We start from the raw sequence: 24761 nt of genomic DNA on the forward strand, positions 1-24761 counted from the left end.
ACACTGTAAGAATCCTGGTAGAGAACAGGTACCCCCCCCTTGATTAAAAGTCCATTTCGAGGAGTATCAGGGGTTATATTGTGTCAGGGGTGTATCAACGTACCACGACGGCAGGGTCCAGTATTCAAACATTCACCTTGTTGGAATCACGATTATTCACATGTCGCCATGATAGGACTAGAATATTATGTATAGGATAAAACACGTCCGAGGGTTGTTATGATATTTAAAACCTGCATCCCGAGGGAAAGGGTTTTAAATATCACTAACAACCCGAGGGGACGTGTTTTATCTAACTTATGAACCGAATAAAAGAAACTTAAATCAACATTTATCAACATTTTTATGTTTCGAACATACTTTCCATGAACATTAGGGAAACGGGCGTAAAATATCTGTTGCTGGCATACGGATCTTGAAAAGGACATCCTCAAAACATTGTGATTTATCTGTAGCCTTGTTGTACACTCACTGGGCTACAGATACGAAGGTTGCCTGTTTGATCCTCGGGAATATAAAGATAATATTTGTCATTTGATTTTACATTTCATTACAAGTTACAATCTGAACCGAAGTTGTATAAATAAAATACCACGGGCATTATATAAAATCCATCGGATATTATAACACATTATATAGCAAATATGACTTGAATATCCTATAAAATCCCAGGGATATTATATAAAATCCCAGGGACATTACAGCGTCCCTGTTTATGAGATTTAACCCGCTAGAGAACAATAGGATGACTCACTGGAGGTTTATAACAGCTGTACAAAACAACATCTTTCCCTAACCTAGATTATGGGACTGTTATTAATTTAAAGATTTTTTGTCCGTTTAAAACTATTTTATTTTTGTCAAACCAACATTACAGGATGTGTTCCATAACTGAGGGAGTGTTGATAAACGGTAACTGACTTTTTGTTACATGGCTTGGGTGGCCCAGTGGTTTAAGACGATACAGTTCGCTGTGCAGGGGTGCGACCCTTACCAGAAATCGTTGATTGTGGGCACTTATTATGATTCTTGTGCGTGAAGGGCGGTCGGGTAGCCTTGTGGTTAAAGCGTTCGCTCGTCACGCTGAAGACCCGGGTTCGATTCCCGACATGGGTACAATGTGTGAAGCCCATTTCTGGTGTCCCCCGCCGTGATGTTGCTGGAATATTGCTAAAAGCAGCGTAAAACCATACTCACTCACTCACTCTTGTGCGTGTAATGATAAAACTATCATCTTCTCATGTGTTGTTCCAGATGCAGTTCTCCTCCTGCTTGTATGCATACAGTGCACCTCCTCAACAAGTAAGTTCCCTCGCACAACGAGGATGTCCCCTGTACATAGCAAAACAAACATTACATGCACAAAGTTTCAAACCACATCTAGCAGCCAAACTCTAACGAGATTCCAAGTGCTTTGACCGACATGGGTTGCTGAAGACCTATTCTAACCCGGATCTTCACAGGTCGATAACAGTATACCAGACTTGATGTTATTTGAGCTTGGGAGACACAAGGGTGGGCTTCTATATATCATCCAGAATTATCCTTACAGCGTTTTCAGTTTCTCCTCAATGTCTTGTTATCAGTGTCTTGAAAGACCCGTGAAGATTCCGGGGTAGAATAGGTCTTCAGCAACCCAGGCGTGCCGTAAATGGCGACTATGCTTGTCGTAAAAGGCGACTAACGGGATCGGGTGGTCAGGCTCGCTGACTTGGTTGATGCATGTCATCGATCCCAATTGCGTGGATCGATGCTCATGCTGTCAATCACTGGCTTGTCTGGTCCAGACTCGATTTTTTACAGACCGCCGTCATATAGCTTATATATTGCTGAGTGCGGCGTTAAACAACAAACAAACAAACAGTGTCTTGAGATTAAATGGCTAACTAACTTCTGTATGGGAGAGTAGTGATGTCATTTAAACGTGGCATCAAAATAACAATGACGTCACAATAGTCCGAAACGTACTGTGAGGCAGTTTCATTGTATGGATATCTCCGCGTAGATATCGCTTGATCTCAACCAAGCGATATCTTCTATGGAAGCCTGTTTTGGAGGATAAATATTGGTTCCTTTAGCAGATATTTAATCATCCGGATTCTTTACCCTGATATATTTCTCTGTAACCATTACAGATTGTGGAGGGTATATTGTTATACATGGGCAAGCGTCTGGGGTGATCGCCTCCCCCAATTACCCCAACGCCTACCCTAACTTTACCCGGTGCATCTGGACGTTCGAGGCAAGCACGGAGTACCAGGTGCTGCTCACTATCAACTTCCAGGGTCAACAGGAAGGGGCAGTCTGCAATGACTACATCGAGGTAAGCATCACCTACTGGGTTGATGAATGAAAAAGTGTTCCTTGACACTGCAGGCAGAACTATTACATACATATAGCTGAAGCAATGTTTTGTTTGTTTGTTTGTTTAACGTCGCACTGAACAATATTCCAGCTTCCAGTAAATAATCAATTCTAGACCAGACAATCCAGTGATAGATATCATGAGCATCAATCCATGCAAATGGGATCGATGACAGGCATCAATCAAGTCAGAGAGCCTGACCACCCGATCCTGTTAGTCGCCTCTTACGACAAGCATAGTCGCCTTTTACGGCAAGTATGGGTTGCTCAAGACCTATTGCAGAAGGCGTACAAGGATCCATGGTCACCGTAGAGATGTATACAGTTCAAAGCGGTTCATTCGTCTAAAGCGCAGCAATTCGCTGTGCAGAGTTGCGTCCCCTGGGTACGACAGAAACCTATGACCGTGGGTTCCCGGTTCGCCGCAATGATGTTTCTAAGTTTTTCAGCACCATACCCATGCATGCTCGTAGGAGGATGCATCATTTCGGGCTTTCTTCCCTCATCAACACGCCGTGATACTGTTCAAAGAGGCGTTAAACCCAACTCACTCACTCACCCCAAGCGGTTCTTCTTAACATAGTCACCTGTCTTATTACAGATCCGCGATGGCAGCGCAACGTCCGACGTCCTGTTCTCATCCTGTGGTACTCTGGCGGCACACAACGTGACTTCCACTGCCAGATGGCTGCGGATACTGTTCTACAGCGACGGGAGCGTTGCGGCCCAGGGACTTCAAGCCACGTATTCACAGATATACGCAGGTACAGCCATTGAATGAAATACACCATAATTACAAGAAGAGTGAGTGAGTGAGTTTGGTTTAACGCCGCTTTTAGCAATATTCCAGCAATATCACGGCGGGGGACACCAGAAATGGGCTTCACACATTGTACCCATGTCGGGAATCGAAACCGAGTCTTCTGCGTGACGAGCGAACGCTTTAACCACTAGGCTACCCGACCGCCCCTACAAGAAGGAGATCAAGTGATGAGTACGGGGTGTTATGGTGATCATCACAGACAGCATAGGGTCAGGCCAAATGGCTCTCCTTGCACCCGTGATTTCAGTCATTCAAAATCATCGGCTACATTATTTCTTATCGTGTAGGGGGGCACGGGTGGCCCAGTCGTCTAAGGCGCCGCGATTCGCTGTGCAGAGTTGCGTCCCTTGGGCACGCCAGAAACCTATGATTGTGGGTTCGAATCCGGGTTCGCCCCGATTATGTTTCTAGGTTTGTCAGGACCATACACGTGCTCGTGGGTTTCACCGAAGTGGTAAACGTCTGAGACCTGCATCACCTCGGGCTTTTCTCCCACATTATAGCTGACACGCCGCGATATAACTGGAATACTGTTAAAAGCGGCGTTAAACTAGACTCACTCACTCACTCTTATCGTGTAGACTAATCTTGCAGAAGTGATTGCCAAACTTACACAGTGGTAATGTCTATGGTGCATATATCACAAATTACAACTAGGAAAGGGCACTAGACAGTGGAGCAGAGCCGTATGTAAATACCTGAACTTTGCTATCTAGTACTCCTGTCAATCAAAGAACATGACAAATCATATATTTCGGAATGACGCTGTAACAGGATAAGCCATTTTGTCCGACAAAGTGATAGTTGTCAAGACAAGATTGCAAGTTTCAATACGTTTTTATACATAGCAATTACCCTATACAAACATGCCGAACAATTAGGAAACGCAGAAGATCGAAGAAAACTTCAGTAGATATCTTGAACTGTTGTACATACAAACATGGACGAAATATGTATGACATAGCCATTCACGGTATGGATAACATCTCTGAAAACGTCATGCGAATTTCCAATGTAGGAGAGCGTGATTCCGTTCTGGTGGTGAGTTAATTAGGAAACTATCAAAATATTTTATTGAAAACACAAAGGCACATCTGTATAAATATAGTCACACTACTGATATTTAAGGCTCTAAAATGTTAGTCCTTTTGTATGTTCAACAAAGTCAGTACACAAACATAGTACAAATTGGGCGCTAGATACTACACAGAGAATAGCATATGTGGTGGCGTGATGCTGAAACTCATGATCGGCCAGCTCAGTATTCCCCGCGACAAACTTAGGTCACACGCTCAGCCGTGCTGAAGATGAATGACCCCCGTACCTTAAACATGGGGTGCTGGGGTAGCCAAGTTGCCTGTTTGTCATGCCGAAGACCATTGGTACAATGTGTGAAGCCCATTTCTGGTGTCCCCCTCCGTGATCATGCTGGAATATTGCCAAAAGCGGCGTAAATCAATAATGCCTCACTCACTTCTACATGATTATCAATAAAGTGAGACACCCTTACTATTATTTTAGAGGTAAAATGCAAATACACTGTATGTAGCGTACCATTCCATGTTAATTAGTGTTGAAGGAAATCTGACAGTTTTAGGCATGTAAGGGTAAATGACATAACAGTCTCTGGCTTCTCTATATTTCAAGGTACAGTAAACTACGGTTAAAACGAACTTAAGGGGCCTGCTAATTTTAGTTCGTTATAACCGTAGTTCGTTATAAGCATATATACAGCATAACTACAACAAATAGTCGGGACCAAAAAAGTAAGTTCGTTATATCCGTCAGCTCGTAATAAGCGTGTTCGTTATAACCGTAGTTAACTGTACCTCCATTCCCTGTGTGAATACCCGTATCCACTAGTCATGTGTTCAAATCCTAGATTCTACCCGATTATGACCCTTGATCTGTCAAAACAATACTCACAATGCTTGTAAACTTTTAGGCTCGATTATTTGTATTTTGTCGTTTACAGATTTTTAATTAGGTTTGATAACTCCGAATAAAATTAAAACGACAAAACCCATTTTCATAGTCGAGTGTACGATTCCGACTATATCATAAGCATGAGTTTATGAATCACTATCAAATAGTGATGATGACAGGGGTTCGCGAAAAGGCGAGTGCATCCTGCCCCACCGGTGGCACCTGTCACAAACACATGCAAAGGCAAGTAAACCTGAAAAATACGGGAACATACGGTACAAGTCAAAATAAAGAATTGTATCGACCAGACTGATGCGTCAAAATGTCCTCCACATGTCTACGAAGTGCGAAGCTCCACATGCACGTAGCTGTCATGGTCGGTCAGTTTAGGAGGGACGACGCTTATACATCTAAAGTACGATCCGTGAAGATCCGGGGTAGAATAGGTCTTCGGCAACCCATGCTTGCCGTAAAAAGCGACTAACGGGATCGGGTGGTCAGGCTCGCTGACTTGGTTGATGCATGTCATCGTATCCCGATTGCATAGATCGATGTTCATGTTGTCAGTCACAGGATTGTCTGGTCCAGATTCGATTATTTACAGACCGCCGTCATATAGCTTGAATATTGCTGAGTGCGGCGTTAAACAACAACCAACAAACATGTTAAAGTACTGTTTCAGTAACATGTATATGTATTTACACCTGAGAAAGCTCTGTTCTCATTTTACAAGAGGATTTCAGTGGTGAGAGAACATATTCAAATGCATTTGAGCGTTAAACAAACATCAGTTACTTTAGTTTTGTATTTTTTTATCTACGCATCGTTGTCTTTCTCATCCAAAAGACACAGATGTTGTTGTTTATATCTTTTGATTGGGCTTTTGGTTCAATCCGCTCAATCGGATTTGTAAACTGAAAAATAACAATGCCGCCTTGCGGTCTTACGTTTGTCTTGTATAAAAATCTGACACACCGTCATACAAATGTATAAATATAAATGTTATACCGTTATACCTAACGTTATGATATTGTTATTTCAGCTTTCGTTATACAAATGCTTTACATTAGAAGCTTGTTTTTCCACAGGATCCGTCATAAACAACATATCATCCCCGATACCTGGTATGTATTGTGCATTCCTTGATAATGTCATATCATGAATACATCCATTAAACACAGTGCATTCCTTTGATGAATGTATTAGTTGTAAGTTGATGCCTTTTGTGTGTTTAATAGCTTATCGGTATAACAGTTACCATATTCCAACAGAAGACTATAGCCCTGTAACTCTCGACCATGATTTAATCTTGTCGCATATACAAATCTAAATATCATTTTAACGGAATTTGATTATGCCGCGTTACAGTCAAAGGGAGGAACGAAGTGGACACAGACATGTAAATGATTTTGTAAGCGGTATGATAAAGCCACCTTTTTCGTCACGTTATTAAAGAATGTCACTATTCGCAAGATGTTATAAATGAAAGTTACTCATCACATTACGTTGTGACTGAAAGTGACGTTTCACAATTATAAAGTCCCTATTTACTTAGCATTATAACAGAAGAATCTGTTCGCATGTGATCATGACATTATGACGTTATCCGTGGTCTAGAGGTAGAGCGTCCGCTCGGAGAGCGGAAGGTCTGGGGTTCGATCCCCGGCAGCGTCAAACGACGTTGAAAAATGCTACTTGTTGTTACCCTGGCGCACGGCATTAAGTGGAAAGAACAAGGCGTGGTCGGCTCGGAGTCAGTATACTGTGTCTGAGTTGGGTATTCATGTTAAATTGTAGCATGGTATCTCAGTAGGCTAGCACTAAACAATCAGCATTAGTCCGGACTAGTTCAAGCAGAGTGAGTGAGTTTGATTTAACGCCGCTTTTAGCATAATTCCAGCAATATCCCGGCGGGGGACACCAGAAATGGGCTTCACACATTGTATCCATGTCGGGAATCGAGCCCGGGTCTTCGGCGTGACGAGCGAACGCTTTAACCACTAGGCTACCCGACCGCCCCTTCAAGCAGAGACATACATAAGTACAATTATCTTGGACGCGACGTAACCCCCATTTCACTCATCTCACCTTTTCATGATATCAAGTAATGGTTTGTCTAACCCAGACTCGAACACACGACACTCAATACTGCTACCAATGGTTTTCTGTATATCAGCTTGCCATGTACTGGTTCAATGTTTGCAAGATTATATCCTTTCATCACAGTAAACATGCTCGAAATTGCATCCTATATTAGCTATTTGTTTCTTGTACCTGTCTTTGCAGATTGTCGAAGTCACGAGTACCGCTGTTCAAACAAAGAATGCATTAGCATGTCCTACCGCTGTGATGGATATTTCGACTGCGGCTGCGCTGACGGAGGTTGCGACGAGGATGGATGTGGTGGTATATCAATGAGTAAGACATTTCACACACAATATTTTAAATGTTTCTGACCTCACCTCAACCGTTATGTGTCCCATGTCTTTTCAGTTCGTCATGTAAAGCGGATTGATATTACTAGTTAACATGTTCTAGGTTCCTGATGTCAGATGTCGTCTTGTGATAATAAATCAAACGCGGTAAGCCATCATGACGTCATAATGTTTGATGTAACTTCGTTTCTTGTTACGTCACAATTGGCGCTGGTCACACTTCGAGATAATGCTTGTCGTCAGAGGCGACAATGCTTGTAAGAGGCAACAATGCTTGTCGTCAGAGGCGACAGTGCTTCTAAGAGGCAACAATGCTTGTCGTCGGAGGCCACAGTGCTTGTAAGAGACAACAATGCTTGTCGTCAGAGGCGACAGTGCTTCTAAGAGGCAACAATGCTTGTCGTCGGAGGCCACAGTGCTTGTAAGAGGCAACAGTGCTTGTCGTAAGAGGTGACAGTGCTTGTAAGAGACAACAATGCTTGTCGTAAGAGGCGACAGTGCTTGTAAGAGGCGACAGTGCTTGTAAGAGGCGACAGTGCTTGTAAGAGGCGACAATGCTTATCGTCAGAGGCGACAGTGCTTGTAAAAGACAACAATGCTTGTAAGAGACAACAATGCTTGTAAGAGACAACAATACTTGTAAGAGGCGACAGTGCTTGTAAGAGGCTACAATGCTTGTCGTAAGAGGCGACAATGCTTGTCGTAAGAGGCGACAGTGCTTGTAAGAGACAACAATGCTTGTAAGAGACAACAATACTTGTAAGAGGCGACAGTGCTTGTAAGAGGCAACAATACTTGTAAGAGGCGACAGTGCTTGTAAGAGGCTACAATGCTTGTCGTAAGAGGCGACAATGCTTGTCGTAAGAGGCGACAGTGCTTGTAAGAGACAACAATGCTTGTCGTCAGAAGCGACAGTGCTTGTAAGAGGCGACAATGCTTGTAAGAGACAACAATACTTGTAAGAGGCGACAGTGCTTGTAAGAGGCAACAATACTTGTAAGAGGCGACAGTGCTTGTAAGAGACAACAATACTTATAAAAGGCGACAGTGCTTGTAAGAGGCGACAGTGCTTGTAAGAGACAACAATACTTGTAAGAGGCGACAGTGCTTGTAAGAGGCGACAGTGCTTGTAAGAGGCGACAGTGCTTGTAAGAGGCAACAATACTTGTAAGAGGCGACAGTGCTTGTAAGAGACAACAATACTTGTAAGAGGCGACAGTGCTTGTAAGAGGCAACAATACTTGTAAGAGGCGACAGTGCTTGTAAGAGACAACAATACTTGTAAGAGGCGACAGTGCTTGTAAGAGACAACAATACTTGTAAGAGGCGACAGTGCTTGTAAGAGGCGACAGTGCTTGTAAGAGACAACAATACTTGTAAGAGGCGACAGTGCTTGTAAGAGGCGACAGTGCTTGTAAGAGGCGACAGTGCTTGTAAGAGACAACAATACTTGTAAGAGGCGACAATGCTTGTAAGAGGCGACAGTGCTTGTAAGAGACAACAATACTTGCAAGAGGCGACAGTGCTTGTAAGAGACAACAATACTTGTAAGAGGCGACAGTGCTTGTAAGAGGCGACAGTGCTTATCGTCAGAGGCGACAGTGCTTGTAAAAGACAACAATGCTTGTAAGAGACAACAATGCTTGTAAGAGGCGACAGTGCTTGTAAGAGGCTACAATGCTTGTCGTAAGAGGCGACAATGCTTGTCGTAAGAGGCGACAGTGCTTGTAAGAGACAACAATGCTTGTCGTCAGAAGCGACAGTGCTTGTAAGAGGCGACAATGCTTGTAAGAGACAACAATACTTGTAAGAGGCGACAGTGCTTGTAAGAGGCAACAATACTTGTAAGAGGCGACAGTGCTTGTAAGAGACAACAATACTTGTAAGAGGCGACAGTGCTTGTAAGAGGCGACAGTGCTTGTAAGAGACAACAATACTTGTAAGAGGCGACAGTGCTTGAAAGAGGCGACAGTGCTTGTAAGAGACAACAATACTTGTAAGAGGCGACAGTGCTTGTAGGAGGCGACAGTGCTTGTAAGAGACAACAATACTTGTAAGAGGCGACAGTGCTTGTAAGAGGCGACAGTGCTTGTAAGAGGCGACAGGGCTTGTAAGAGACAACAATACTTGTAAGAGACAACAATACTTGTAAGAGGCGACAGTGCTTGTAAGAGGCGACAGTGCTTGTAAGAGGCGACAGTGCTTGTAAGAGGCGACAGTGCTTGTAGGAGGCAACAATACTTGTAAGAGGCGACAGTGCTTGTAAGAGGCGACAGTGCTTGTAAGAGGCGACAGTGCTTGTAAGAGGCGACAGTGCTTGTAGGAGGCAACAATACTTGTAAGAGGCGACAGTGCTTGTAGGAGGCGACAGTGCTTGTAGGAGGCGACAGTGCTTGTAAGAGGCGACAGTGCTTGTAGGAGGCAACAATGCTTGTCGTAAGAAGCGACAGTGCTTGTCGTAAATGCTTGTCGTAAACAGTAAACAATGCTTGTCGTAAGAGCCGACTAACGGGATCTGGCGGTAAGGTTCGCTGACATGGTTGCGTGATGTCAATCACTGGATTGTCCGATCCAGACTCGATTATTCAAAAACCTCCCTCATATAACTAGAATATTGCTGAGTGATGCGTTCAACAACAAAGATGCAAACAAAAAGTGAAAGTCCGATGGCAATCACAAGATTGATGTAACCTGTCACACACAAATGGGGCCACGGATGGCCCAGTCGTCTAAGGCGCCGCGATTCGTTGTGCAGAGTTGCGTCCCTTGGGCACGCTAGAAACCTATGATTGTGGGTTCGAATCACGGTTCGCCCCGATTATGTTTCTAGGTTTGTCAGCACCATACCCGTGCTCGTGGGTTTCACCGAAGTGGTAAACATCTGAGACCTGCATCACTTCGGGCTTTCCTCCCACATTAAGCTGACAGGCCGTGATATAACCCAACTCACTCACTCACCCACACACAAATAATTCCTAGAAATTAATGCTGTAACTCGTGGACTCGTAATGATAACATCGTTACATGTAACACGAGCGGGATGGACGGAATGTTACCAGCTACACATTTGTATACATCCCTCCACCTTCGGTGTCATAAAATAACATTCACCTCGTAAAATCCCAGCTCACGTCACATGAAACTCACATTCTTAGTGGTGTATTCTCGTGGTTCACTTTGATATAATTAATCCAAAATTCATTTCTCTTTGTCTGAACACATTACTCTATTTCCGTATTTTGCGTATTTCAGGTTATCCAGCCCGAATCGCCATGGGGATAGGCATTGGGATAGGCATGTTTGTCTCCGTGTGCATGCTAGCCTTGTTCATTGAGAGGAGACATAACTGGGCCAAGTTGAAACGGGAAAAAAATGAAAAAATGAAAAACAAGCGCAGGAGGTAGTAATCTTGGCTTCGTGTTGGAACATTTGGCATCAATGCAATCTTTACGTTTGTTGAAATACTGGTACGTATATAGAAACGATTGCCAAGGAACGGGAACATGTGGTTCAAACCGACACTTTTATTGGAATTTACATCAGTCTATGCAAAACGTTTTGCTAAACATACTTAAGAAAAAACACGACTCGACAATTGAACCCGCGGATCTATATCTTCCACGCGGTCGATAGCAACAGAGGACCCCGGTGGCCAAGTAGAATAAGACGCCGCAATTCGCTGTGCAGAGTTGCGTCCCTTGGGACCTCTGATCGTAGGTTCCAGCCCCGTTCGCCCTGATTATATGTCTAGGATGGTCAGTACTATACCCGTGCTCCTGGTTTCACCAATGTGTCTAAGACCTGAATCACTTTCCTCACACATTAAGCTGACACTCGCTATATAACAATAGCAGGGGTGGAAGGTTTGCTGGTGAGCCAGTCGATTATGAACAGCTAAGGTATGTGTCAACTCCACGTGATGAGTAAGCATGAACCCCACGTGTCTCCTGTTCAATTGAAATGGATTCTTCCGTTGCACGCGAAACAGTCCCCAAATGCGGAGTCCAAATCGATTTTTCTGTAGTTTAGTCGTGTATTGCATGTCAATAGTCAAGGGAAGGCCAGAAGCATCACAATATACCTGGTAAAATGTAATTAATAATTCATAAGGAAAGACATAAGTGTACCGCCCTGTTATATTACTTCATTCATCGTAAATAAATAAGTACATAACGTAGAATATTTCAACTTTGCACACACGTTTTGAAATGTTCAACACACGGTTATTTGCATCCCAATTTCCGACATATTTTGTTCCTTGTACATTAGCATGTTCTTTGATCTGACATTGTCACCGTGGTACACGGACAACAGCAGACTGTAGATTATTGTATATTCATTTGTAAATAAAGCATCACAGTGAAGGTTCTGTCTTTTCATTGACTTTTTGACGACTTCCCTGAAGTACCCACACACGCATATTGGATTTACACATTATGAAAATGATGGGATAAATGGGGAGTCTCCGACATAATAAGCTAATGCTTTAACCACCAAGCTACATAAATTATTTCCGGAATTATTTTCTTTCATTTTTTAAATTTAAAGTGCATTTACCTAACACCCTTGTCTAACCGGGTTAGAATAGGTCTTCATTAACCCGGACGTATCGTAAGAGGCGACTGACGGGTTCGAGTGGCCAGGCTCGTTGATTTGGTTGATGCATGTCATCGTATACAAATTGAGTAGATCAATGCCCATGATGCCAGTCACTGGATTGTCCGCCCCAGATTCGATTATTTACAGATCACCGCTGGAATATTCCTTATTGCGTTAAAAACAATCAAACAAACAAAAAGTTGTGTTTCTGCAATATCCAAAAGAGCCGTATCAACGCATGCTATTCAAAAAGATTCAGATTCAATATCTAATCTATGTCACTCTTATTATAAGAAAAATCAATACACGTATATAGACGTATCAATACACACAAACTCAATAACTCCAAATAGAATTGTCAGCGCTTCATATAATATAAGGGAATGACCCAAAGGGACATGGAAATAGGCAAACATACTTTCCTTTCAACCACGAGAAATAGCAGCCTGGTTCCCTGGGTATGCTGCGCTGGCGCTACACTGACCCAGGCAATGACTGCACAATGGCCGCTTCCACTAGACGAATAAACATAGCGGACACGACATGTATTTACTATAGAAAAACGCTAGAACGGGTGGTTACATTTGCTTCATCAAATTTGCTAAAATAAAGATGCTAACGGTATTTCATTGATGTGGTCGTTTAATTCCATGTATTATGTATACGATTTCGTGACAACAGTGAGCTGACACGAATAATCAACGCACATATCACTGTTGAAAATGGGGTGTGTGTCATTGTTTACATTTCACCAATATGACGACCACTTTCGAGTCTCGAAACAGCTTAAATAATGTTTTCCTTCACTAAAAGTAACAATGGACGTTATTCTCGTGACATATACATTGCACGAGCGTTCATGAAAATGCTAAGAATAAATTTTAAGCACCCGTTCTAGCGTTTTTCTATACTAAATATGTGTCGTGTCCGCCATGTTTGTTCGTCTGGTGGAGGCGGCCATTGCGCAGTCATTGCCTGGGTCAGTGTAGCGCCAGCACAGCATACCAAGGGAATTCGAACCAGGCTGGAGAAAGAGTACTTTTGCGCCACACTGATTGGGTAACTCAAGCCAAAAAAATCGATCCTTTGATTTGATTGGTTGCGAACTAGCCCCTAGCAACATGACGTCAAATCATGGCAAACCGACATATTGAACATTTCTGTCAGTGAGGCTTGTTATCAAAGAAAACTCAAAATAAATTTTCTGTCACTCATAATTTGAGCGTCTTAAAAAAATAATTCACATTGGGCATTATGTCGTAAATTATCTTTAATATAAATATATCCAGTATTAATGGTTTACTTAATGCTGGATTCAACGTGTTAAAAATAAACGCAATATACAGAGGATACAAATCTGTTATCTTTTATTGTATCAATATTGTGTTGTTTATTTATTTTCAAGATATTCACGTGTCATTTTTGACTTGTCAATATAGCCAGACTATTTCGACCAGTGACGGACTGGTAGATCACGTTTACGTCATAATAATTCATGAGACGCTTACAGGCACAAGGAGTTCAAAAAGTCACGTTCTGTCAGTACGGCAGTACGGGCATTGACCCCTAATCAAAAGCCTACAGGGTAAACTGTACCACACTGCAAACTACGTCCTGGGGATATATGTGAAGCGTGTTACACGAAAGTTTAGTCAAACTTAAAGTGTCTCTCCTTTTTGTGGTTGATTAATACGAACATGAATATATATATATATATATATATATATATATATATATATATATATATATATATATATGTGTGTGTGTTTTCATTTAATTGAGAATCGGAAAGTTATGATTGAGGAATAAATATTTGTAATTTGAATATAAGCTTTGAATCTACGAATAGTGTTAACCCCTTTTGAAATTTTTAAAGCATATTTATTTTTATATAATTTGAAATTACTTTATTCAGCTGTTATGCCTATGATGTTTCACTATTTATCATTCGTATAATTGGAAGGCTTGTGAACATAGCTGTGTTTAAAAAAATAATTCAATAAAAAATATTGAAATGCCCGAGGCCTTTGCTAAGCTGTTCAACTGCAAGGAAAGCCGACTGTCCAAATCTCTTGCCACACTTGACTGATGATCCCCATCAGGACAGGAAGTGGGGGATTTAGGTGTGAACATGCCCAAGCAAAAACCTCTAAAATACTTATGTACCGAATTGCGTAATCGCTCTCCTTACGTTAACCCCTAATCACCATGTGCTGTTCTTAAAATAGTATCTACATTGCGTCAACGCCTGAAGGTACTCACAAGTATCTGTCACGGGAAGAGGGACAAATAAGTGACGTGAAGCATTTGAAAACCTAGACTCATGAATCACTGTACAGTAATTATAACGCCGCGTGTTCGCGAGATGGTTGCCATGGTCAGTCGGTAGCACCAGTGTTTACGAAGGTCAAGTTGACAGATTGAAAAGTTGTCCTTAGCAAATATACTACAACCATCTATTTTGATATGGTGTTTTCTTAGTGGTTGATTATAGCTGTTGAGGCAAACAAGAAGTAACATTTAACTGAGGAGTTGAAGCAAACTTTCAGATGAATAAAAGCCACAAAACCCTTTCCATATTCATAAGAAATCTCTGTCATGATCAAAAGCAAAGTCGACTGTAAGATTCCGACTAAATCATGAGCATGTGTTTATGAATCACTTTCACATAGCGATGATACCAGGTGTTCGCGAAAAGGTGACAATTATTACACACACCCCCCCTCCCCCAAAAAGAAAAAAAGAAAAGAAAAGAAAAAAAATACACAGGGACATATATAATGATTTTCAAGTCAAAATAAGGAATGGCACTTATGAGGGCTTGAATAGTGTAACCTGGATTAAACAGCTTGTGAGCATGATTCGTATGACGCTCTTTGAAATCTTGGCTGAATGAGCACCTAAAACGTTGTGAAATGTTAACACCAAGGGTTGGAGCTGCAGGAATATTGCCCGACATATGCAAGAGGGGAAAGTGGACTTTTAGAAAGTTGAAGTCGCCCCTCTTGTCATACAGTCCTGTGGAGAGTGTTTTGTGACTCTGAATCTGTATGCATAGATCAAACTATGAAACAGATGAGGCGGTCTCACTGGTCTCAGGTGGGTAGATCAGTAGAAGGGAATTAGCTATTTGATGGTTATTGAACGACATCAGATCATCGATAACCTGAAGCTTAACTTCTTGGCCAAATGACCTTCTTTTGTCATTGCCAATCCGAGCAGAAATTCCGATTTATATACATAAAGAAAAAGAAGCAAGAAGGGGAGCACCATACGATTGATGGCAATGGGGATGCCTACTTCTTGCCAATATGTCTTTACCCCGAACCTTACACAGATGTTATCGTATATTGTTTTCTCAGTAAACTTCAGATGACACTTGCTTTCATTTTTGACAATTTGGTCACCAGGTTTTGTAACAATGGATTGTGTCCAGTGGATCAAGGATTGTGGTTTTCCCTTATGCTTGCCATGTGGGATGGTGGCGTACACAGTTGAAAACTCAAATGTTGTGACAGATCTGAACTTGGTTCTTTTCACATGGTATTTATTCCATTTGTCTCAACTACTTTCTGTGAATATATAGAAAGTCCTTCCTTGATTGTAGTAAAAATGATGGCTCGTCTTCGAGACATTTGGCGTCCGCAATCACCTTCGCCTTCCAGGGCCATTTGCTTTTTTCTTTTTTTTTCTTGTTGAAATTTGAAGATACACAATTGAAATTGCAAAATACGTAAGTTTAAATTCTAAGTTGATGATCTTGAAATTGCTAGATATTAACTTGAAATTTCAAGATATAATCTTGAAATTCAAGATATATATATAGTTTACATGTTTTGCAAACTTTTTGTAAACTGTGAACAAGTAGTGTTGAATCTTCAAATCTCGCATCTTTAAATTTCAACCAAAACATTTCAAGAAAAAAATGTAAAAGCAAATTGCTCTAAAAGTCTTCCATAAATTACAGATATCCACAAATAAAAATGAAAATCTGTTTTGAAAGATATGTGCGCACATCATCCAAAGTTATATTTTTATTAGTCTATATGCTAAGCACAATGGTTGGCGCATCGACATTCAGCGGAAGAATTAAATACTGAAGCAACACCGCTTTAAGAGTTATTTAACTTCCACTTCTATACCCAAACCGTGAGATGAAAAATAATTACACAGAGCCTCATGTGGTATTGTTGGGATGAACAGTTAGTTCGGGCAAGGAATGACAAGCGTCTGTTTATGTTCTAGATGACCATTCTGCAGATCAGAAGCACCAGCTATACAGCAACACGACATCGTCTTCCTGGACAATGATCCAGCAGGACTTTCCTCACACATGAAAAGAGTTAATGAAACAAAGTTGGAAGGGTTTATTGCCATCATCAGGCTTTGACACATTCACAAAATAATATTTTAATACATCAGCCCTTTCAATTCTTCAAAATTATCTGTTCATGTGTGATGTTCTTTAGTGTCTCATGATCAAGAGACAGGAAAAATATCAGATTGCATTATGCTATTTCATAAAGCAGTAAGAAAAACCATATCTTATTCTTGCCGCTCGACAAATATCATTGATTGAAGACACTCTGACTGACACAAGACTCTTGTTGATGTGCGTTAATATAAGTTGCTTGTGGGAAGTATCGCTATTATTTGACTGTTTAGAAACGGTTTGTTAGCGGTCCAATTCACTGAGTACAAAATGAAGGCCTTTTCTATAACACTACTGTATATCACAGCATAAACAATACAATGACAAGTAATAAACGCAACATGAATAGAAACATGTCACAGTATAAAATACCTTTTAAAATGGACATAAATCACATAAGCTGTAGAACTTTATTGCTTGTATAGTACCATAAAGATCAGAAACACCCCAAAACAACTTTCAATAATACTGTGAGGGAAACGGTGTCATATATACTTAGTAATTTCCCGACAAACATTAAATATAAATACAGAAAACTTATTGGCGTTAAACAGGTAAACATATTTCTACTGAACCGTTTTTTTAACTTTTCAATACAAATGATCACTTCATTTGTGTATCGTATTATAGTTTGGGTGGCATTTATCAATTTTAGATGTTTTCGCTGAAACAGAAGTTCAAGTTCAATCCGGGTACAGACATCCAAACATGAACCATGTCGTTGTAGATGGTTCAGGAACCTTACTTCTTCTTCTTCTTGCCAACGGGGAACAAACCTGCAGCGGATTGACCCCAGAAGCAACTTCCTCCCTTGCCACCAATGAGAGGATTCCACTTGGTCAAGGCGTCGACCCGTCCGATTGAGAAGGCACCGTAGTCACTAGCCAGACTGGTAAAACTGAACGTCAGCTGGTCAAAGAAGGTGGGCGTTCCGCATCCGAGGATCATGAACTGAAAATACAACATGATACAAATAATCACCCTTGACGAGGTCAATATGCCAAAACAAGAACCCTCGGACCCGAACCCTGAGGCGGTCTGACCGTCGTAGGGGACGGGTATGACGGTCTTGTTTTCGCATATGTCATGAGTGAGTGAGTGATTGAGTATGGTTTTATGCCGCTTTTAACAATATTCCAGCAATATGACGGCGGGGTACACCAGAAATGGGCTTCACACATTGTACCCATGTCGGGAATCGAAACCGGGTCTTCGGCGTAACGAGCGAACGCTTTAACCACTAGGCTACCCGACCGCCTCCATATGTCATGAGTCATGAGTAATTATTCCTATATACCGAGATTCACTTAAAGTTATGAAGTCTTTAAACCGCCCTTTGTACCATTACAGTAACTTCGCTGCGAACCGTGAAATGTTTGTGCCAGACGCCATCCTGATTTCTAGCGGGCGTTACTCATCACGTGACAGGTCCATACTGATCACGTGACGAGTCAATATTCGAGAGACAGTCACATGATTTCGTGGTCAACATCGAAATGTTTTGTTTTATCACGTGATACGGATTAACCAATGGAATTGCAACATTTTTTATATAGGTATAACCATGAGCTTTACTCATTCAGTATGCTCATTATAAAGGCACATGCAACTCTTACCAGCCGCTGAACTAACGACATAGGCGTGTGAATTATTACAAAAAGAAACATGTCTGCTTCTCGATCATTTACGAGTTAATATACGAGGAGCGTTCAATAAGTTTTGCAACTTCAATATTAGACCAAGTCGCAGAATATCTTTTGCACATTTATTTTTCAATATAATCTCCATTCACCTCAAAACACTTATTCCATTTGTCCTTCAAGCTTTTAATACCACTTTAAAAGAAATACGCAGATTGGCCCTCTAACCACGCCTCTGAGGCAGCCTTTATGTCCTCGCAATACTGGAAGCGTCTTCCACGTAGGGCAGATTTCGATTGCCGGAACAGGAAATAGTCACTGGGGGCTAAGTCTGGGCTGAAGGGAGGGTGATTTAACTGTTCGAGCCCGGACTCAGCCCCCACTGTACTACTCAAAGTGTATTGAGGTGAATGGAGATTATAATTATTGAAAAATAAAAGTGCAAAAGATATTCTGCGACTTGGTCTTATATTGAAGTTGCAAAACTTATTGAACGCCCCTCGTACCATTTTCTATTCAGTCGTTATTAGCTGCGAGTGGAGACGAGAGAATGAGTGTATATTGTTTTACGCCGTAGTCAGCAATATCACAGCTATGTAACGGCAGCCTGTCTATAATCGAATCTTGACTGTCATCTATCCCAATTGCGTAGATAAGTGCTCGTGATATCACTCACTGGATTGCCTGTTCCAGACTCGATTATTACAGACCGCCGTCATATTGCTCAAATGTTGCCGAGTTTGGCGTTAAACAACAAACAAACAAAACGAATCTTGGCTGGACAGCCAACTGATTGAAAGACAAAGACAGCCATCGGGGTATAATAATATACATTCGGACAGGTCTTGTCGTCCGCTCACTTTAATAAAGATAACATGAGGTTATCCCGAATGTGTCCACGCTCTTTAATGGAGAAATCTGAGCGAATGGGTATAGTAAAGTCAGCCAAATACAATCACTCGGGATTATGATAAAAAACATATACAGTTCCAACCAACAGTTTATCTTAGGTTGACACGTGTAGCATTACTCACGGTGGCAGGGATTCTTGCCAGGTGCTTGTACATGTCCAGGATGATGCCTACTCTTCTTAGACGCAGCATCTCAACGGTGAAGTTCCTCAGCGATGATAGATATTGTGTAGCGTTTCCTTGTAACCAAAGTTTGTGATTTACTATATTGCTCCTATTGCAACCACCTTAAAACAATCTGCTGATGTTGTCAGCTTTCATTCCTACCGGGTACCCACACTATGACCATTGATGAGCTTCATGGTATTTTTCATAAATAGATCATTTGTTCACGTCGCTAAGTGGCAAAGACTTGTTAAAGGGCGTTATAGTTCGGCTCACTTACATAACTCATTTTAACAGCAGCTAATGTACTTATATAACAAATCATGTTCCTAAAATGTGAATACTTTTGCATATACTCACAGGTGACATATGGGTGTTATAGTCACCGAAACCTCGTTAACGCGAACCCAATCAACCCTGCATGGAGAATATGTAACTGTACATGCCACCAATAGATTCTGCAGAGGTCTGATATTGGTACCCCGCTAGTGTTGGACGTGTTAACGAGGTCCCACTGTATCCTATTTCACTCCGGGGACGACAGACGGTTACTGGTGATTTGAAATGGGGTTTAACGTCACATTCGACGTTATTTCTCTCATATAGTAACGTGCATGCACACATGTGTCGTTGAGCTGCTTATACTATAATCGGTTCTATAGTGCCAGCTAGCTGAGATACCATGCCGCAGTTTATAATAAATATGGATACCCATGTTATCTGAGCCGGCCAGTCCTTGTTTTATCCCCAAAATGCCGAGCGCCAGGCAGGTTAGCATCAAGTACCATCTATTAACGTCTTTGGTATGACGCAGCCAAAGGTTCGAACCACCGCTCGCGATCTTCTGCTCTCCGGCGTACACTCCATCCTCTACACCACGGAGGCGTTTATTTCCCTAAGATATGGCAGCGTCTTATTACAAACATATTAACAAGTTATTTTTGTCATCACATGGTAGAACAGCGTTGCATACACGTACAGTAAACTACGTTTATAACGAACACGCTTATAACGAACTGGCGGATATAACGAACTGTTTGTTTTGTCGTAGTTTACTGTAACTCAAATATTCTAATTTCAAATATATTTTGAGAGCAGATGATGGTAAGTTTTACCTAGCGGAATGACTTCGACCTCCATGTGATACACTCTGGCACAGGGTAGAGCCCTTAGGGGGGCGATGGCTAAGGGTGGTGGTACTCCGTTAAACAGCGAAAACGCCTCAAATGAGTACAGAACAATTGCTTCTACTGCCATGCCGAGGTTGGTGATCTCCACAACGAGGTTGGAGAGTATGCCCGGCTTCTTCACCTTGACAACTGAAGGGAATAAAAAACAAGTTAAGAAATGGTTTCGTTGACTTTCCCGTAAGGGCCATGGTAGAATGGGTACGCTGGAGTAAGATCAACACGTTCAGGGGGTCCGAATAACAAAATGCTTGTCAAATATGACAAAGGCTACTGACGTTGATGGACCGTTCAATACTCTGGTGGAGGAGGGCTGGGATTCTTGTTTGAGATAGATTCCTTTTCAGCCCGATCTTCAAAACGTAATTTATGTCTCCGGGTCACACAATTCTTTCCCCAAAAAATATTATGTTTTGGAACATCCAGGATGCCCCGTGAACAAATTTTAGAGACCAAATGATTTTCCCCAGCATTGTCTAGAACAGAGTAGTATCATTGTTTTTAACGATCCCGAATCCACAACTCCAGGAATATTTTCAGTCATGTTGTTTGTAAAACCTGTGAAAAGTGATTTTCCCAGCATCTTCGAAAACAGGTTGTTTTCTTTTTAAAATATGTCAACACGATACCAAAACATTTATCCAAGACTGAATTTCAATTACAAATGGCCATTTTGAAAAAAGCAAGTTATGGCCTCTTTGACTTTTAACACTTTGTCCAAAAGAATATGCGAATACATCTATCCACGTATCATGTTGTTAAAGTTATGTGAAGTTTAAAACTGAAGATTCTGAAGATCAAGGTCACGTTGCAGGTGCTGTTCTGTCACAAAGTAGACTGAGATTATGTACGGCATTCGTCACCACTCGCCCCTTTCCGTAACCTGCAAGAAGACTCGTCCCCCTATCGATGAATGTTATGTGCGAAAATACGACAAACCAATCAGAATGCGCGTATGATTTCAAGTTCTTCGTCAAAGAATCCCTCAGAAATAATATTTGATTTTACATATTGCTTGCATCTAAAAATATATCCAAGACACAGTTAAATGTGTTCAATCATACTGTATAATTCCGCATTTCCAGATGTGCTTTAAATTGCATCTGAAATATATATAATATATGGGGAAATATATGTGAACCATTACGCAACGAGTTGACAATTGTTTTAGGTATGCCCGTTTGCGCTAAGACGGAACCCGGTCGCAAAAATGGCTGTGAGAGGGGCACGAGTCGCTATTCGGCTTGTCCCGGAATAACACGAGTTGGTCACGAATGTATGTACGGGTATGAATAGTTTTCATTATTGCCTAAATGCGCTCTTGGAGGTATGTCACCATGTGAATGCTAACACCATATGGCAGTTACACGATACAACCGTGTGAAGGGAGATACACAATATTGCACTTACTTGCTGCAATCTTCTGGTGACCTGCAATCTGAAATGCCATGGGAATAAGTGAGTAATAATTTATAAACATTTACACTACTTGATATCTCGACCAATAGTGGATCGAAAATCCATGTAAAGATCAATGACTGTGTTGACGCGATGTGTATACCCAATGTCATTATTGGGGGGTCGTGCAGATAATTAGAGGTAAAAAGTATCAAAATAATGTTGCATTTTCAACTTCAAAGAGTGCAGTTCAGTTGCATCTGGAATGAACCACTTTTATAGGCACATTTACTGTTACCTGTCATGTACGGCACATGCATGGGCTAAACCACTGGTCGCGGTCAGGTGTGTATTTGGGCTAGCTTTTTCCGCCACCTTCAATCTTGCACGTTTCCTTGTCATAATAGTTGTTGACCACTATTCCAGTTTCATGAAAGAGTGAGTGAGTGAGTTGGGTTTAACGCCGCTTTTAACAGTATTCCAGTTATATCGTGGCGTGTCAGCTTAATGTGGGAGGAAAGCCCGAAGTGATGCAGGTTTCAGACGTTTACCACTTCGGTGAAACCCACGAGCACGGGTATGGTGCTGACAAACCTAGAAACATAATTGGGGCGAACCGTGATTCGAACCCACAATCATAGGTTTCTGGCGTGCCCAAGGGACGCAACTCTGCACAGCGAATCGCGGCGCCTTAGACGACTGGGCCACCCGTGCCCCCGTTTCATGAAAGAGACCAATCACTCTGATATAGGCATAAACAACATGCTCTTCCACTGTTTATCGCAATGTCCACATAATCAGACCTGTGTTAGCATATGTTCACGTTTGACATCCTACATACCTTGCTCACCCTTCAATCATGACACTGAGTATATTTAGCATTGTCGATTTACCAAGTGCCAGACAAATGTTCTGAAAAACCCAATAGTACAGTTAACAAATAATTATACTGATGTCAAACGACTGATCATAATATCTTTCACAGACATAGCAGGCAGTGCCATATCAAATAACAGCGACAACACCCTTTCCATATCCATAAGACATGTATATCGTGAGCATGTGTTTACATGTAAGAAACCCTTTTCAATCTTTCAATGCTCATGAAAGGTACTACATAATTTTATTAATTTGAAATTGATGGGGTTTTTACGCTTTAATTTTGTCAATGGTGTCCTGTAAGATGTATTTCAACGAAGATCGATTAATCTGGAAATTAAGACATGTAACTAATGTACAAATGAAAAAAACAACATATGCCAACCATGTTTAAACAATAAAGCATCAATTCTCTGTAGCTCACCTGAAATATTATGTAATATATTATATGTATTATTAGAGCAGAAAGGGGATACCAGGGCAAGAGGGGGAAACACATCATTAACATAACAGAACAGCTTGTTAATTAAATTCTAGAATGGTACATGCATAAGTGGCAATGCAGAAGTGCCAGGGGTGATGCCGACAATGCCAAAAATGATTCAATATTTCTCCAAAAGCGCATTATAGTTTATTCAAATACTTACTTCAATATTTTTATGGCGGCCATGTTTAAAATGGGATACTAATTTCTTTCCATGAACACGTCTAAGAGACACCATAGCTGTGATCATTGATGTTCATTGCGGCAGTTGATATGTCGTTTTAGAATGATTGATTTAGGTGTAAAGCCGCTTTGAACAGAATTTCATTTTTATCACGGCGCTGTGGAATTGATGCAGGTCTAAGACTGGTGCTATTTCGGTGAAACCCACGAAGTCGGAGCGCTGACAAACCCAGAAACATATTTAGGGCTGACCGTCACACATAACTGCAGACCCCTTGACCAAATACTAATGAGGTAGGCGCTCGATATTTAGAAATTACAAGTGTTTCATGTTGAAGCAGATCAAATATATCCTTCCCAAACATATTGTGAACCATCTTCCTGAAAAACATCTGCCGAGAGGCGAAGATGTTGAATATTCTCATAAATAACCTACCAACAAAGGGCATGTGTGGTGGCTTTTACATTTGGGAAACACCGAATACACATGATTGGCCTCTTGTATTGATGATAGTTAATGTCAGTACCATTACACAGAAAAGTCCCTTATGAACTAGCCTATGTAATATTATATGCACGTAAAACACTTTGTAGCACCAAAACGTGTACACAGCCCTTTCGTCGATTTTGCTGTGGGTCAGTATTCGTTCTTTTGTTGAAGAATGCCTACTTAAAACAAATAAGAACTACAGCATGAGACGCCTTATTTTGACGTCGATGTCTGTTTCCTTCCGTGGAAACAATAAAATACTTCCATTGGTCTGTTAAATCAATGTTAAGCCCCTGATACTTGGAAATCGACTAAATACATAACGTGAATAATAAATTCAGAACATTACCATGCGTTTTTGAAGGTGTCCCCTTCACGTCGTTATATCCGAACTTTACCATTGACAATGTAAACAGAATATAATTAATTCTATCTGAAGTTCGAAGTTAGAGGCAGTTACCTGAAATACGTGGATCGGGGATAATTTGGGCGCATAGTTGTACAGCAGTTGCCCCGCTGCGCTGTATGTTGGTTGAGCATACACAGGCATTCCTTGAGTTGGGTAATATATCTCAATGTAGAAAAATTCACAATCCGCACATGGAACAGCCCCATCAGCAACCCCAAATGCTAGAGCAAATAAAGCTATAGTAACACATCCGAAAAGCCTCAACGTCAGAGACATCTTCGCCCGACAGACCTCGCGGGAACTGTGACGGTGGAAAGGAAGCCAGTGAATAGTCATCCACAACTTAGGTTTTCTGGTGTCCTGCAGGGCGCACCTTTCAACCCAGGATTATTCCTTAGGCGTTCACTTTTTCTTCGGCCTTTAGTGTATGACGCAG

At 41.4% G+C, this 24761-nt stretch overlaps 2 protein-coding genes across 2 annotated transcripts in view; one reads left to right on the plus strand and one right to left on the minus strand.

Annotated features, from left to right (window-relative positions):
* LOC124140065 (tolloid-like protein 2) overlaps positions 1-11913 on the plus strand; it is a 31485-nt gene extending 19572 nt beyond the window's left edge. Inside the window, exons 2-7 of the mRNA XM_048384363.1 lie at positions 1255-1302; positions 2136-2323; positions 2966-3128; positions 6202-6237; positions 7400-7531; positions 10801-11913. Coding sequence (XP_048240320.1) covers positions 1255-1302; positions 2136-2323; positions 2966-3128; positions 6202-6237; positions 7400-7531; positions 10801-10952 — 719 coding nt within the window. The 3' untranslated portion in view covers positions 10953-11913. The remainder of the gene's footprint in view (positions 1-1254; positions 1303-2135; positions 2324-2965; positions 3129-6201; positions 6238-7399; positions 7532-10800) is intronic.
* A 4274-nt stretch (positions 11914-16187) lies between these two features.
* LOC124140090 lies at positions 16188-24645 on the minus strand. Its single transcript, XM_046507444.2, has 5 exons — positions 24377-24645; positions 21893-21920; positions 20411-20614; positions 19254-19369; positions 16188-17530 (listed from the first exon to the last, which is right to left on the minus strand). Exons 1-5 carry the CDS (start codon positions 24599-24601, stop codon positions 17321-17323), a joined length of 783 nt encoding a protein of 260 aa, XP_046363400.1. The 5' UTR covers positions 24602-24645; the 3' UTR covers positions 16188-17320.
* Between the last annotated feature and the right edge of the window lie 116 nt (positions 24646-24761).

The sequence above is a fragment of the Haliotis rufescens genome, unplaced genomic scaffold (genome assembly GCF_023055435.1).
Source record: "Haliotis rufescens isolate VD_foot unplaced genomic scaffold, xgHalRufe1.0.p SCAF_5, whole genome shotgun sequence".
NCBI lineage: Eukaryota > Metazoa > Mollusca > Gastropoda > Lepetellida > Haliotidae > Haliotis > Haliotis rufescens.